Source organism: Oncorhynchus masou, chromosome 31 (genome assembly GCF_036934945.1).
Source record: "Oncorhynchus masou masou isolate Uvic2021 chromosome 31, UVic_Omas_1.1, whole genome shotgun sequence".
Taxonomy (NCBI): Eukaryota; Metazoa; Chordata; class Actinopteri; order Salmoniformes; family Salmonidae; genus Oncorhynchus; species Oncorhynchus masou.
The window spans coordinates 95,705,824-95,724,292 of NC_088242.1; the positions used below are offsets into that span (position 1 = coordinate 95,705,824).

The 18,469-nt window shown below is 39.1% G+C and overlaps 1 protein-coding gene across 1 annotated transcript in view; it reads right to left on the minus strand.

Moving 5' to 3' along the window:
• Nucleotides 1–1,007: 1,007 nt before the first annotated feature.
• Nucleotides 1,008–18,469, minus strand: part of LOC135524788 (lisH domain-containing protein ARMC9) — a 93,578-nt gene continuing 76,116 nt past the window's right edge. The window contains 2 exon segments of the mRNA XM_064952608.1: nt 1,008–2,594; nt 14,946–15,142. Coding sequence (XP_064808680.1) covers nt 2,569–2,594; nt 14,946–15,142 — 223 coding nt within the window. The 3' untranslated portion in view covers nt 1,008–2,568.

Consider the following 18,469-nt stretch of genomic DNA (forward strand, 5'->3'; position numbering starts at 1 on the left):
GATTATCTACAGTCTAATGTACACCAGCCTGACAGATGATTGTCTACTGTCTAATGTACACCAGCCTGACAGATGATTGTCTACAGTCTAATGTACACTAGCCTGACAGATGATTGTCTACAGTCTAATGTAGACCAGCCTGACAGATGATTATCTACAGTCTAATGTACACCAGCCTGACAGATGATTGTCTACAGTCTAATGTACACCAGCCTGACAGATGATTATCTACAGTCTAATGTACACCAGCCTGACAGATGATTATCTACAGTCTAATGTACACCAGCCTGACAGATGATTATCTACAGTCTAATGTACACCAGCCTGACAGATGATTATCTACAGTCTAATGTACACTAGCCTGACAGATGATTATCTACAGTCTAATGTACAACAGCCTGACAGATGATTATCTACAGTCTAATGTACAACAGCCTGACAGATGATTATCTACAGTCTAATGTACACCAGCCTGACAGATGATTATCTACAGTCTAATGTACACCAGCCTGACAGATGATTATCTACAGTCTAATGTACACCAGCCTGACAGATGATTATCTACAGTCTAATGTACACTAGCCTGACAGATGATTATCTACAGTCTAATGTACACCAGCCTGACAGATGATTGTCTACAGTCTAATGTACACCAGCCTGACAGATGATTATCTACAGTCTAATGTACACCAGCCTGACAGATGATTATCTACAGTCTAATGTACACCAGCCTGACAGATGATTATCTACAGTCTAATGTACACTAGCCTGACAGATGATTATCTACAGTCTAATGTACACCAGCCTGACAGATGATTGTCTACAGTCTAATGTACACTAGCCTGACAGATGATTATATCTACAGTCTAATGTACACCAGCCTGACAGATGATTATCTACAGTCTAATGTACACTAGCCTGACAGATGATTATCTACAGTCTAATGTACACTAGCCTGACAGATGATTGTCTACAGTCTAATGTACACCAGCCTGACAGATGATTATCTACAGTCTAATGTACACCAGCCTGACAGATGATTGTCTACAGTCTAATGTACACTAGCCTGACAGATGATTATCTACAGTCTAATGTACACCAGCCTGACAGAAGTACCTCATCCTTGTGTCTTTCTTGTAAACACTATAATTTAACAAAATGAAAAGTTCAATGAAAGCAGCTATTCAAAGTGAATTACGATAACAAATCAAAGTAAAGCTGATATTCACTTAGTTGACATTTCCCTTCAAAGAGCTGAGCAACCAACAAACTATTTACAAGTCAAGAGACGATCCAGACCAGCGTAACAACTTGATTTCGATAAACACACAGACAAAAAAAAAACGCCTTTAGTAAATAAGTAATTCAATCCCCGTTTCTTTATAAGCATCCGTATAGAACAAAGGAAAAATTAATTCCTGGACAAAAGAGAGATTTGTCCATAATGTGACGTGTATTGGTTGGTTGTAAAATACTGTCTACAGCTGTTTCATGTAGTTCCTATGAAAGTATTAGTTAAGCATTTAAGTATAGGCTTAAAAGGAGAGCGGTAACTGGAGAGCATTAAAGTTCAGATGGAAAGCAGGAGGGAAGAATCAGTCATTGAGCCACTGGATACATTCCATATGGATTAGGAAGAGGCCGAGTCAAAACCAAAAGCTAAAACCAAAACCTTTTAAACTGAAAAAGGAAAGGTGGCAGGAAAGTCCAGCTTCATTTCACCTGTTATACACCCTGTACTACGACCACCTCGTCACCGGAAACAGAGGGATAAGACACTGATTACATTTCATTTGTTTTTTACGATGTAACAACCACGGTGTGAGTCATAAATAGATGCTTGTAAAGGAGCCCTCTCTCCATTAACCATAGTGTGAGTCATAAATACTTTCATTTCCTCCTTCCTCAATGGGTCACTCATTTAAAATTCCTAACAGTCAAGTGGAAAAGCAACTTGGTGGAAGGAACCCTCTATCAACCCTTTCAACCATCTTTGATGAGACACAGCCTTTGGTTAGCAATAGTGCTACTACATTATAGCTGGTAATGTTCACGGTACCATAGAATTGGAATGAATGAATTTTGTCCAGTAGCTGGTTATGTAATGTCCAATGTGTTTAAGATGACATGGGAGAGTGAGTACTTTGGTGCTTATGCTCCAGGAGAGAGAGTTAAAATAGAGAGAAAGGTAAAGAGAAGAAAGCCTTGGCCAGCTGGTTAGGTAGGTAGGGCGTATCAAGCGACTTGCAAGCTTATTTGTTGTTGTGCTTATTTTGAGAGCAGTGTTGTGTTACCGAAGTGTTCTATACCGAGGTTTGAAAGGGGCCCCTCCCTGAGCTACAATCCTGCACATTGTTTCCTATGCCTTCGCTCTCCCTCCACCTCTCCCTCCTTCTCGACCCCCTTCCTCCACCTCTCCCTCCTTCCTACCCCTCTCTCTCTTCCTCCACCTCTCCACCGACCTCTAGCCTCTCTAATGCCCTGACCCTGATCACAACCTGCGGATGGAGTTACAGGAAGCTGGAGGCTCCTCAGGAGATATGGCGGCCCCGTGGTGAAAGGTCCTTTTCACTTCCTGTCTTCCGACTGGTTGCCTGGAGAGCAGAGAGGGGAGGGGCAACATTATTGTTAGAACTTATGTGTGATTGGGTTAAAATACTTCCCATATTCATCAGCACACAAAGGCCATTTCACAAAAAAAAGAGTGCCTTTTGCGTATCTGCCAAATTTTAAGTAGATATTGTGAATCAATATTGAATTTTAAAAGCCTGTTATATTAAATTAAGTACTTTTTAATAAAGACCAGATGGAGAATTCAATAAATCAGATTTTTGTTAAATGAATAAAGACATAAAAATTCAGCATTTTTTAAAATATATTCCTCTGTGCAAGCTGTGACATCTAGGAAGATTTTAACCCACTTAAACCCAGCATTTCACCATCATTTATGAAGATGATTTATTTACTGTGATTAGTGATTCATTTACATCTATCCCTCATTGGTCATCACTGTTACATGAACTGTCGTTTTAATACAATGAAACGGTTCCTTTTTGAAATATATATATTTTTTCAAACAAAAATTGAACAACTAATAGGCAAATTCTAGTGTAAAAGTAGGTGAGCTGGTTGTACATAACACGTCAACCCTGTTACCCATTCATCACCCTTAGCGAAGTTACCAACAAACGGATGTATCCGGTTATCAGGGATACAACTAATTCAACCGAACTTCCTTTTTCGCTGAAACCTTATTTGGGAACTATCAACCTTGACGACTTGAGGGGTTTAGGTAAATAATCAAATGTAAAACCGGGAGATACTCCGAATTATGTATTAATTTGTGGATGTCCATCATCCATTTTGTATCATATACTGTATTACAAACTGCAATTTGTACAATATAAAAAAAAAGAAAGTTAAATGTATAATATGTTAGCTAGGTGGCTAACACTAACATTAGCTAGGCTAGGTGTTAGCGGTTAGTGTTAAGGTTAGGAGTTAGATTAAAGGATTAAGGTTAGGGGAAGAGTTCGCTAACATGTTAAGTAATTGCAAAGTTGCTAATTAGCAAAAAAATTGTCCGTGATGAGATTTGAACACGGAACCTTTGAACCGTTACCCCCTGTATATAGCCTTGCTACTGTTACTTTACTGCTGCTCTTTAACTATTTGTTATTTTGTATTAAACAATTTCACTTATTTATTCTTTACTTAACACTTATTTTTCTTAAAACTGCATTGTTGTTTAAGGACTTGTAAGTCAGCATATCACTGTATTCGGCGCATGCGACAAATAAAATGTGATTTGATTTACACGTTCGCCGACCAATCCATCCTATTTTCACTATTTCCTTAAGTACACTTCTATCTTATGTAACCATACCAAATGTGACATATCATACTAATTTGAGTGACCCCGGATTTACAGTTAATATGTGTCTATGAGACCAGGTTGGGACTCTATACCACTAGTGACTATCAAAAGAATGGAGGCCCTCTGCAAAATTAAGTAATATTTCATCATCACATCGATTATCAATGAGCAAGTGGGTCAGTGTGTGTGTGTGTGTGTGTGTGTGTGTGTGTGTATGATGCAAGCACATCATCACATTCTTCCACCTGCTCTGGTCGACACAGCGACACAACAGGGGATCTGTTATTGCCTTCAGGGGGCGCTCTGCAGGTCGACAATAAAACACGTTTTTCAGTCCTAGGTCGTGTTGATTAGGCTCCAAATGGAAGAAAATGGTACTGAAAAGGAGGGACTATCTGAATTACCTTCAATAAGAAATACTGTTTTCTTTTCTGTTGCAAAATGGCCCCGGTTTGCACTAATTAAGAACGAACTCTGAAGCTAGATGGGGGTGATCAATTCACAAATGGTGTCCAGGCAAGCTGGGTGAGCAACAGTGAGAGACTTATTTCTGGAGAGGTTCATTTTTAAAATTAGAAGTCAAAACTGTTTGGGTATAGACCTGGAAAGTATGACAGAACTTTGCAGGCTATCTTGCAGTAGATTGCAACTCCTCCCCCTTTGGCAGTTCTATCTTGATGGAAAATGTTATAGCTGGGTATGGAAATCTCAGAATTTTTGGTGGCCTTCCTAAGCCAGGATTCAGACACGGCAAGGACATCAGGGTTGGCAGAGTGTGCTAAAGCAGTGAGTAAAACAAACTTAGGGAAGAGGCTTGCATGCATGAAGCCAAGGTTTTTTTGATCACAGAAGTCAACAAATGAGGGTGCCTGGGGACACGTGGGGCCTGGGGTTACCTCCTAAAGGCTATCAAAATTGGTCCCTACGTTGGGGACAAGAATGGGTGGTAGAATTGATTCAGGGCATAATGTGCAGACATGGGTATGGTGGGGTGCAGGTACAGCGGAGGTAAGCCCAGGCACTGAGTGATGCTCTGGAGCTGGTTATAATGGGTGAGCATCACCTGAGGAACAGAGGAGGAGTAGGATGAGGTTACAACATCCGGCTAAAGGCTATCAAAATTGGTCTGCCAACTCACTGTTGGCTGGGCTTGGGGACAAAGAATAAAAGGAGCAGATTTCTGGGCTTCCAGTGGTAGAATGGTGATTCAGGGCATAATGTGCAGACATCCACCTCTGGGTATGGTGGGGTGCAGGTACAGCGGAGCGGAGTAAGCCCAGGCACTGAGTGATGATAAGAGAGGTTGTATCTCTGGATAAGCTGGTTATAATGGGTGAGCTCACCTTAAATGTATGTGTTGGAGGTGGGAATAACCCGGGGCTAGTAGAAGCGTCTGCTCCGTCCGAGGCCGGTTGAAGGCACAGCGGATGGAGTGTTCGTCGACAGAGCTGTCGTGGTGGTGCGGCGGGGAGCTGTGTCGACTAAGGATCCCAGCCAGATGGCGAAAGAGGAATTGTAGTTGTAGTAATAGAGTTTTCTATCCGGGAGATGCGCCTAGCTCACGGCTAACTGGTGCTAGCTTCGGGACAGAGGCGTTAGCCACTATAGCCACTCGGCAGTAGCAGTGATCCGGTGCCAAGGTCCAGAGCTTACGGCAAGGATCCAGTGGAGTAGTGTATTCTAGCTGTCTTTGGGTGGAGTCCGGGTGAACAACTGAGTAGGCTGGGAGGTGGGCCTCAGGGATATCTTCTGTACAGGGTACCTCGGTGGGTGCTAGCTAGCTGTGCAGAAGGTAAAGGCCGCTAGCAGTGGCTAACAATGACTAAATAGCTTGTAGCTAATTAGCTGGTTAGCTTCTGATGGCTGTGGTTCTTGCTATAAGGTCTAAAAATGACAAATAATAGCAGTTCCGCATCACATTGGGTGAGGCAGGTTACCGGAAGGTATAATTTAACTAAAATGGAGAAGATATTGAAAATAAAATTTAAATATATACAAAAAAAAGACGAAAAAATACAAAAGTACAAGAGAGGACGAACAAAACACGTCTGCACTGCTACGCCATCTTGGATCAGGAAACCAAGATTCCTGGAATACGACCCAGGTCTCTGTCCGCTCACTAACGTTGCTGTTGTAGCTCAGATCACTTGGTGGACCAGTCAAGGGTGGCTAGCTAACACCTCTTAGTGACCTTCTGTAGCAGCTCTGTCAGTCATAGCAGTGTTTCCTTATAAACCTGGTCCTTGATGACCACTCTCTCCAACAAAACATTTTGAGCCGTTACTTCATTACCAGGTTGGCTCTAACTAATATAAAACTTACAAACACTTAGTTTGGTTTAGAGAAGGTCAATTCAATGAATTGAATGGAATTCCTGATTTCCTCACTACTCGGGAACAATCACGTCCATGACACTTTGAAGCTTACTTCAAGTGAGCATACTCAAACAACGAGTGAGATCCCCATCTCTGGGCTGACTGAGACAGGCTTTATAATGAACTATCATGTTGATGTATAGGGTCATTATTAGCTTCCACTGACAGCTCCAAGTTAAACTATAGTTCCTACGATCCATCACCCTATAGAGGCAGGTTAAACTACAGTGTAGAAGGTCCATCCCCTTCCCCCTATAGAGTCATGTTAAACTAGTGTAGAAGGTCCATCCCCCTATAGAGTCATGTTAAAACCTGTTAAGGCTCGGGACAATTCTGCCCCCTTTGGATGAATTGCGTGCCCATAGTAAACTGGAAAAAAATCTGTCCAAAATTGCTAATATATGCATATAATAATTATTATTGAATAGAAAACACTCTAAAGCTTCTAAAACCGTTTGAATTATGTCTGTATGTATAGCAGAACTCACAGGGCAGCCAATCTCCCAAACTATTTTTCTCATCAGGAAAGTTGGGCCAACTTTGACGTCATCGCCCCCACCCTTCCCAACCAGCTATGGATCTGGGATCAGTTTCTATGTCTTCCCCGAGATGTCTTCTATCAGTAGAGCGTTTAAATGTGCAAATCCCGCGAGCTTTGACCCTTTGGCAGGCTAAATACTGGGTGTCGCGAGAAAATAGATGCGCGTTCTGGCGCAAATTGTACACAGTCATTCCTTTGTTCCAGATCGTCTGAGAGGAGTTGCGTTTCTCCAGTCGAATCGCCAATTGTTTTGTACGTTAATAACATCCTAAAGCTTGATTCTGCACTCAGTTTGACCAGTTTAGTCGACATATAATATGTAATTTTGAAGTTTTGATGCGCAACCCCTCGAGACCAGAAGTAATTTTGGATGCATTTCAGCTGGAATTTGTCGCATTTGCTAACACAAAGACACACGACTTGAAACCAAACGCTGTATTGGGTAAGTATGACTCCTTCCACTACATTCTAATCGAAGACCATCAAAGGTAAGGGAATATTTATGTTGTAATTTTGTGTTTCTGTTGACTCCAACATAGCGGAGAAATATTGCTTACGTCTGAGCGCCGTCTCAGATTATTGAATAGCTAACGATTTCTGTAACGTTAAAAATAAATGTGACAAAGCAATTGCATTAAGAAGCAGTGTATCTTTCTAACTATATGTAGAACATGTATATTTAGTCAAAGTTTATTGCTGTTATCTGCCGTTATCTGGCGGAGTTATCTATAATTTCTCCGGACAATTTTTAGCATTTTCTGAACATGGCGTCAATGTAAACGGAGATTTATGGATATAAATTGCATATTATTGAAAAAAACATAAATGTACTGTGTAACATGTCCTATTACTGTCATCTGATGAAGATTTTCAAAAGGTAGTGAATTATTTCTCTTTTAATCCTGCATTTGTGATTGCATCTTTTGTTCGACAAAATGGCTACATATCGTCTGTGTCTTTGTGGTGGTTTGACATACATATGTGCTATGTTTTCGCCGTAAAACATTTTATAAATCTGACTCGCTGGGTAGATGAACAAGGTGTTTATCTTTCACTTGAGCTATTGGACTTGTTAATGTGTGGAGGTTAAATATTTCTAAGAATATTTTTGCATTCTGTGCGCCACTTTTTGAGTTGAGGGTGTGGGTGCCCTTGGGGAACGTGTAGCGTGAACACGTTAAACTACAGTGTAGAAGGTCCATCCCCCTATAGAGTCATGTTAAACTACAGTGTAGAAGGTCCATCCCCCTATAGAGTCATGTTAAACTAGTGTAGAAGGTCCATCCCCCTAAACTAGTGTAGTCATGTTAAACTAAACTACAGTGTAGAAGGTCCATCCCCCATGTTATAGAGTCATGTTAAACTACAGTGTAGAAGGTCCATCCCCCTATAGAGTCATGTTAAACTACAGTGTAGAAGGTCCATCCCCCTATAGAGTCATGTTAAACTACAGTGTAGAAGGTCCATCCCCCTATAGAGTCATGTTAAACTACAGTGTAGAAGGTCCATCCCCCTATAGAGTCATGTTAAACTACAGTGTAGAAGGTCCATCCCCCTATAGAGTCATGTTAAACTACAGTGTAGAAGGTCCATCCCCCTATAGTCATGTTAAACTACAGTGTAAAAGGTCCATCCCCCTATAGAGTCATGTTAAACTACAGTGTAGAAGGTCCATCCCCCTATAGAGTCATGTTAAACTACAGTGTAGAAGGTCCATCCCCCTATAGAGAATCATAACAATTACTTCCAAATGTATTAAAGACAGTGAAGGAGAGACAGAGAGAGAGAGAGAGTGAAAATACCCAATATGTTATCTCGGGACTAAGAGATCACACTGCAAACAAGAGACTGTCCATCCATCTTATCTCTATGTTCAATTAAGACGTGTCATAGCTTTATCAGGAAGCACGCAATAAAGCTAACACGGTATCTAAAACGTTGCCCAATCGCTGATCTTTGAGAAGACATCACGAGATCTACTTGGTAGCCATTATGTCAATACGGCTTATTTTAAAGTCTAATAAAAGCTTTCCCAACATTAGCCATTGTCCTTGCAATAAGATCAGTGTGTGGTTTGAAGGCGTAAGCCAATATTGCTGTCATGTTTTGTTAGTTTTGAAATGGCTTTGCTTTTGACAGATGAGGCATGACACAATGGCTTGTGTAATAATACGACACACACCACAGGCACACATAGGCCTGCCTGTCTGCCTGCCCTTTGAGCTATTCTGTCCACAACACTGAGTTAAGAGAGACATTCTGTCCAGAACACTGAGTTAAAAGAGACATTCTGTCCGGAACCCTTTGAGCTATTCTGCCCACAACACTGAGTTAAGAGAGACATTCTGTCCAGAACACTGAGTTAAAAGAGACATTCTGTCCACAACACTGATTTAAAAGACATTCTGTCCAAAATACTGAGTTAAAAGAGCCATTCTGTCCACAACACTGAGTTAAAAGAGCCATTCTGTCCAGAATACTTTGAGATTAAAGAGCTATTCTGTCGGAATACATTGAGATTAAAGAGCTATTCTGTCCAGAACACTGAGTTAAAAGAGACATTCTGTCCAGAATACTTTGAGATTAGAGGCATTCTGTCCAGAACACTGAGTTAAAAGAGCTATTCTGTCCAGAACACTTTGAGTTTAAAGAGGCATTCTGTCCAGAACACTTTGAGCTTAAAGAGGCATTCTGTCCAGAACACTTTGAGCTTAAAGAGGCATTCTGTCCACAACACTGAGTTAAAAGAGCCATTCTGTCCAGAACACTTTGAGCTTAAAGAGGCATTCTGTCCAGAACACTTTGAGCTTAAAGAGGCATTCTGTCCAGAACACTTTGAGCTTAAAGAGGCATTCTGTCCAGAACACTTTGAGTTTAAAGAGGCATTCTGTCCACAACACTGAGTTAAAAGAGCCATTCTGTCCAGAACACTTTGAGCTAAAATATCCATTCTGTCACATCATGCTTAGTGTTATACAACAGCCACAGAAATAATCTGAACAATTAATTTACTGAATAGTGTACGTAAATACACAACACAACACACTAAGTGTTAGAGCAACTGTAAGATTCCTAACCTCCAGCTATAAGTCCACCGGGGCCAGACGATAGGTTCTTCTCCCGATCCGTTTCCCTGTGATTGGCTTCAGTAGAAAATGTAACATTTATAGCACAGGATGCTGTTTTTTTGGGGGGGGGGCGGACCACCTTAGAATGACAAAATGTTGGGGAAACAGCCTGGGTAGCAGACCTGTTTGTGTTATCATTCCACTTCTTGTCTACCCAGGTTAACAGTAGCCCGTGATTAGGGTGGAACACAACAACAACAAAAAATCACCCACCAAAGAGGACCAATTAAAAGCTTGGCCTACAACAGCCAGCACCGAATGAGAGGCAAAACAAATGCCCGTAGTGAATGACACCAGAACGTCCTGGTACAAATCATTCAACATCCCCCAGGGGGTTATGGGTATCAAGGAGGTGCTCTTGTCAAACACACATTAGTTAACAACTTGGCATGTACACTGAGCAAAAATATAAAACGCAACATGACACAATTTCACAGATTTTACTGAGTTACAGTTCATATAAAGGAAATAGGTCAATTGAAATAAATTCATGAGGCCCTAATCTATGGATTTCATATGACTGGGAATACAGATATGCATCTGTTGTTCACAGATATCTTAAAACAAAGGTAGGGGCGTGGATCAGAAAATCAGTCAGTATCTGGTGTGACCACCATTTGCCTGATCAGGCTGTTGATTGTGGCCTGTGGAATTGTGTGAAGTTGCAGGATATTGGTGGGAACTGGAACATGCTGTTGTACATGTCGATCCAGAGCATCCCAAACATGCTCAATGGGTGACATGTCTGGTGAGTATGAAAGCCATGGAAGAACTGGGACATATTCAGCTTCTAGGAATTGTGTACAGATCCTTGCAACATGGGACTGTGCATTATCATGCTGAAACATGAGGTGACAGTGATGGATGAATGGCACAACAACGGGCCTTAGAATCTTGTCACGGTATCTCCGTGCGTTCAAATTGCCAAAGATAAAACGCAAATGTGTTCGTTGTCCGTAGCTTATGCCTGTTCACAATGTTGACATCAGCAAACCGCTTGTCCACACGACGCCATTCACACCGTCTGCCATCTGCCCAGTACAGTTGAAACCGGGATTCATCCGTGCACACTTCTCCAGCATGCCAGTGGCCTTTGAAGGTGAGCATTTGCCCACTGAAGTCGGTTACAAAGCTGAACTGTAGTCAGGTCAAGACCCCGGTGAGGACAACGAGCACGCAGATGAGTTTCCCTGAGACAGTCTCTGACAGTGTGTACAAAAATTCTACGATAGTGCAAACCCAAATTTTCATCAGCTGTCTGGGTGACTGGTCTCAGATAATCCCGCAGGTGAAGAAGCCGGATGTGGAGGTCCTGGACTGGTCTGGTTACACGTGGACTGCAGTTGTGAGGCCGTTTGGACGTAACATTCAATTCTCTGGCAACAGCTCTGGCAGAAATTCCTGCAGTCAGCATGCCAATTGCACACTCCCTTCATTTGAGAAGTCTGTTGCATTGTGTTGGTTGACAAAACTTCACATTTTAGAGTGGCCTTTTAGTGTCCCCAGCACAAGGTGCACCTGTGTAATGATCATGCTGTTTAAACAGCTTCTTGATATGCCACACCTGTCAGGTGGATGGATTATCTTGGCAAAGGAGAAATGCTCACTAACAGGAAAATAAACACATTTGTCATAAACATGAGAGAAATAAGCTTTTCCTCATAAATCTACAGACAATACCCAATAATGACAAAGTGAAAACAGGTTTTTGCAAATCTATAAAAGTATTCAGACCCTTAGGTATGAGCTCAGGTGCATCCTGTTTCCACGGATCACTCTTGACATGTTTCTACAACTTGATTGAAGTCCACCTGTGGTAAATTCAATTGATTGGACATGATTTGGAAAGGCACACACCTGTCTATATAATAAGGTCCCACAGTTGACAGTGCATGTCAGAGCAAAAACCAAGCCATGAGGTCGAATAAATTGTCCGTAGAGCTCAGAGAAAGGATTCTGTCGATGAACAGATCTGGGGAAGTGTACCAAAACATGTCTGCAGCATTGAAGATCCCCAAGAACACAGTGGCCTCCATCATTCTTAAATTTAATAAGTTTGGAACCACCAAGACTCTTCCAAGAGCTGGCCGCCCGGACAAACTGAGCAATCGGGGGAGAAAAGCCTTGGTCAGGGAGGTGACCAAGAACCCGATGGTCACTCTGATAGAGCTCCTCTGTGGAGATGGGAGAACCTTCCAGAAGGACAACCATCTCTGCAGCACTCTGCAGGCCTTTATAGTAGTATAACTCCTCAGTAAAAGGCACATGACAGCCCGCTTGGAGTTTGCCAAATGCACCTAAAGGACTCTCAGGATATGAGAAACAAGATTCTCTGGTCTGATGAAACCAAGATTGAATTCATTGGTCTGAATGCCAAACATCAACAACTGGAGGAATCCTGACCTCATCCCTACAGTGAAGCATGGTGGTGGCAGCATCATGCTGTGGGGATGTTTTACAGTGGCAGAGACTGGGAGACTAGTCAGGATCGAGGGAAAGATGAACGGAGCAAAGTAAAGAGAGATCCTTGATGAAAACCTACTCCAGAGGGCTCAGGACCTCAGACTCGGGCAAAGGTTCACCTTTCAACAGGACAACGACCCTAAGCACACAACGCAGGAGACAATGCAGGAGTAGCTTCGGGAATGTCCTTGAGTGGCCATCTCTGATGGAAACCCCCCCCCCCCCAATTTAATCCATTTTTAGGATAAGGCTGTAACATAACAATATGTGACCAACTGGCTCGACTTATGTAGCAAATCTTAGTTTTTTGCGTTGGATAAAAGTAGAGACTAGAAATGTGTATATGATACAATATAGTTGCGGAACAATGGGAAGGTAATTCTACACTAGGACCATGCCCCAGGACTACCTGACATGATGACTCCTTGCTGTCCCCAGTCCACCTGGCCATGCTGCTGCTCCAGTTTCAACTGTTCTGCCTTATTATTATTGGACCATGCTGGTCACTTATGAACATTTGAACATCTTGGCCATGTTCTTTTATAATCTCCACCCGGCACAGCCAGAAGAGGACTGGCCACCTCTCATAGCCTGGTTCCTCTACGTTTCTTCCTAGGTTCTGGCTTTTCTAGGGAGTTTTTCAGAGCCACTGTGCTTCTACACATGCATTGCTTGCTGTTTGGGGTTTTAGGCTGGGTTTCTGTACAGCACTTTGTGACATCAGCTGATGTAAAAAGGGCTTTATAAATACATTTGATTGATTGATTCTACTTTGAAAGTTGATCAACTTCTAATATCGATTTTGGTAATGTTATCTGGAGTGCCAGAGTGTGCTCTGGGCGTTCATAAACTCAGAGCGTTATTCATTTATGATATCATGCTTCTGACCCCATCCTATTTAGAGATATTGTTGTTCAACCACACTAGGGATGAACTATTTTCACCTCTGGATGAAAAGCATGCCCAAAGTAAACTACCTGTTACTCAGACCCAGAAGCTAGCATATGCATATAATTTGATGTAGATTTGAATAGAAAACACAAATAGAAAACACAAAGTTTCCAAAACTGTTAAAATAATGTCTGTGAGTATAACAGAACTGATATGGCAGGCGAAAACCTGAGAAAAATCCATCCAGGAAGTGGGATTTTTTTATGTTTGTAGTTTTCCATTGACTGCCTTTACAGTATCCAATGACTTAGGACTCAAATTGCACTTCCTATATAAGTGAGAGAGAAAAATGAGAGAGTAAGACCACTCTGAATGAGTGGACCCTGCAGTGTCCCAGAGCTGTTAACTGCGCACGACCGAGAGTGGGCCTTTCTTGTTTTTCTTTTATATTGACAAAGCTCATGATGTTGAAATATTATTGATTATTATGACAAAAAAAACCTGTGTATTGATTATAAACATCATTTGACATGTTTCTACGAACTTTACTGATACTTTGGGATTTTTTTGTTCTGCCTGTTGTGACCGCCTTGGAGCCATTGGATTACTGAACAAAACGTGCCAACAAAACTGAGGTTTTTGTATATAAAGAGGGACTTTATCGAACAAAACAAACATTTATTGGGTAACTGGGAGTCTTGTGAGTGCAACCGTATGAAGACCATCAAAGGTAAGTGATTAACTTTATCGCTATTTCTGACTTTTGTCACTCCTCTACTTGGCTGGTAACTGTTTGTAATGTTTTGTGTGCTGGGTGCTGTTCTCAGATAATCGCATGGTATGCTTTCGCCGTAAAGCCTTTTTGAAATCTGACACAACGGTTGGATTAACACTTGAATGTTTTTTGAATTTTTATTATGAGTATTTCTGTTTTTGAATTTGGCGCTCTGCAATTTTACCGGATGTTGGCCAGGTGGGATGCTAGCGTCCCACACCCCCTAGAGAGGTTAAAAAACATCCTGTTTTTTTTGTTTCATTTGATTACAAAACAAACTTATTAGAAGGATTCACCATCCACGGATTTATGGTGAAAACGTCCATGGCTCGCATGCAATGCCGTCCTGCTATTTCTGTAGTGCAAATGCGATCTGTAAGACGGTTCCATGATTTTTTACAAACCATGACATCTGGGAGCAGTATATTATCCCCCTTTCTCTATACATTGGATCTTTGTCCAGCCCCTGTAAAAAGTTTGGATGTGCGTAAAACCCTCCTCCATAGTCTACATTTCCTTAATATTATACGCCCACGTATTTAGACATCCACACTGCATCCAAATCTGTATGATCATTTCATGTACACATCTGCATCTTGTCTGTGAAAAGTAACGCCTACATTTTATGAGAGGGTAAAATGCTGTTAAAACTGAAGTCCTTATAACTATTCTGTTGCGTTTGTGGCATTAGTCACAGCTTATTCAAAATAAGTTGTTTCATTTTCATATTTGATTCTAATTATTCAATGTCTTTTTTTTGGCCTTATTAATTGTGAATGTAGTATTTTTTTTATTGACAATGTTTGGCTTGCCCATGGTTCAGAGAGAGAGAAAGAGAGAGAGAGAGAGAGAGAGAGAGAGCTGTGATGTTTAAGACCTCACAGTTCACACTCACTCTGTCTGCCTGGCCCTCCCACTGTGACGGAGGCCCCTGATCCAGGTCGGCTGCTGCTCTGCTGAGGCTCAGACTGGGAGAACTGGGGGGCCAGTGGCGGGACAACGCGACCCCTCCGAGGATCCATGCCTGGTGCATCACTCTCCGGCGTGCGGGGAATCTTGGGCCGACTTGTAAACCCGGGGACATTATCAATGCTGAGGACAGGGTCAGGGGGGAGGGGTTAAAGGTTAGAAGGTGAGCAATGCAGTCAAGTCATTATCACTGTTAAGGACAGGGGGTAACACTGTATAACTGTAACACTTTATTACTATATAACTGTAACACTGTATTACTGTAACACTGTATTACTATAACACTATATAACTGTAACACTGTATTACTGTAACACTGTATTACTGTAACACTGTATTACTATATAACTGTAACACTGTATTACTATATAACTATAACATTGTATAACTGTAACACTAACACTGTATTACTATATAACTGTAACACTGTATTACTGTAACACTGTATAACTGTAGCACTGTATTACTGTATTACTATAACACTGTATAACTGTAACACTAACACTGTATTACTGTAACACTAACACTGTATTACTATATAACTGTAATACTGTATTACTATATAACTGTAACACTGTATTACTGTAACACTGTATTACTATATAACTGTAACACTGTATAACTGTAACACTGTAACACTGTATTACTATATAACTGTAACACTGTATTACTATATATCTGTAACACTGTATTACTATATAACTGTAATACTGTATTACTATAACACTGTAATAATGAATAACTGTAACACTGTATTACTATATAACTGTAACACTGTATTACTATATAACCTTAACACTGTATAACTGTAACACTGTATAACTGTAACACTGTAACACTGTATTACTATATAACTGTAATACTGTATTACTATATAACTGTAACACTGTAACACTGTATTACTATATAACTGTAACACTATTACTATAACACTGTAACACTGTATTACTGTATAACTGTAACACTGTATTACTATATATTTATAACACTGTATTACTATAACACTGTATTACTATATAACTGTAACACTGTATTACTGTATAACTGTAACACTGTATTACTGTAACACTATTACTGTAACACTGTATTACTGTATTACTATATAACTGTAACACTGTATTACTATATAACTGTAACACTATTACTGTAACACTGTATTACTATATAACTGTAACACTGTATTACTATATATCTGTAACACTGTATTACTATATAACTGTAACACTGTATTACTATATAACTGTAACACTGTATTACTATATAACTGTAATACTGTATAACTGTAACACTGTATTACTATATAACTGTAACACTGTATTACTATATAACTGTAATACTGTATTACTGTAACACTGTATTACTATATAACTGTAATACTGTATTACTATATAACTGTAACACTGTATTACTATATAACTGTAACACTGTATAACTGTAACACTGTATTACTATATAACTGTAATAATGTATTACTGTAACACTGTAATACTGTATAACTGTAATAATGTATAACTGTAACACTGTATTACAATATAACTGTAACACTGTATTACTGTAACACTGTATTACAATATAACTGTATTACTGTAACACTGTATTACAATATAACTGTAACACTGTATAATTGTAACACTGTATTACTATATAACTGTAATAATGTATTACTGTAACACTGTAACACTGTATTACTGTAACACTGTATAACTGTAACACTGTAATATATAACTGTAACACTGTATTACTGTATAACTGTAACACTGTATTACTATATAACTGTAACACTGTATTACTATATATCTGTAATACTGTATTACTATATAACTGTAACACTGTATTACTATATAACTGTATTACTATATAACTGTAACACTGTATTACTATATAACTGTAACACTGTATTACTATATAACTGTAACACTGTATTACTGTAACACTGTATTACTATATAACTGTAACACTGTATTACTATATAACTGTAACACTGTATTACTATAACACTGTAATAATGTATTACTATAACACTGTAATAATGAATAACTGTAACACTGTATTACTATATAACTGTAACACTGTATTACTGTAACACTGTATTACTGTATAACTGTAACACTGTATTACTGTAACACTGTAACACTGTAACACTGTATTACTATATAACTGTAACACTGTATTACTATATATCTGTAATAATGTATTACTATATAACTGTAACACTGTATAACTGTAACACTGTATTACTATATAACTGTAACACTGTATTACTGTAACACTGTATTACTGTAACACTGTATTACAGTATTACTATAGAAATGTAATACTGTATTACCGTAACACTGTATTACTGTATTACTATAACACTGTATTACTATATATCTGTAATAATGTATTACTATATAACTGTAACACTGTATTACTATATAACTGTAACACTGTATTACTATATAACTGTAATACTGTATTACTGTAACACTGTATTACTATATAACTGTAATACAGTATTACTATATAACTGTAATACTGTATAACTGTAATACTGTATTACTATATAACTGTAATACTGTATAACTGTAACACTGTATTACTATATAACTGTAATACTGTATTACTATATAACTGTAATACTGTATTACTATATAACTGTAATAATGTATAACTGTAACACTGTATTACTGTAACACTGTATTACTATATAACTGTAACACTGTATTACTATATAACTGTAATAATGTATTACTATATAACTGTAACACTGTATTACTATATAACTGTAACACTGTATTACTATATAACTGTAATAATGTATTACTGTAACACTGTATTACTATATAACTGTAATACAGTATTCCTATATAACTGTAATACTGTATAACTGTAACACTGTAACACTATTACTATATAACTGTAACACTAACTATACTGTAATACTGTATTCCTATATAACTGTAATAATAACTGTAACACTGTATTACTATATAACTGTAATACTGTATTACTATATAACTGTAATAATGTATTACTATATAACTGTAATACTGTATTACTGTAACACTGTATTACTATATAAGAATACGTTGATTTTGAAATAGGAGGACAATGAGAGTGTATAATTTTGCTGAACATATCTGTTGTATCTACATCTAGATAGATAGTTCTGTTTTGTCTACATCTAGATAGATTGATCTGTTTTATCTACATCTAGATAGATAGTTCTGTTTTGTCTACATCTAGGTAGATAGTTCTGTTGTGTCTACATCTAGATAGATAGTTCTGTTTTGTCTACATCTAGATAGATTGATCTGTTTTATCTACATCTAGATAGATAGTTCTGTTTTGTCTACATCTAGATAGATAGATCTGTTGTATCTACATATAGATGGACAGGTCTGTTGTATCTATATCTACTGTAGCCCCTGCTCAAAGACAATGGATGTGAGTGTGTACAGTAGGCCT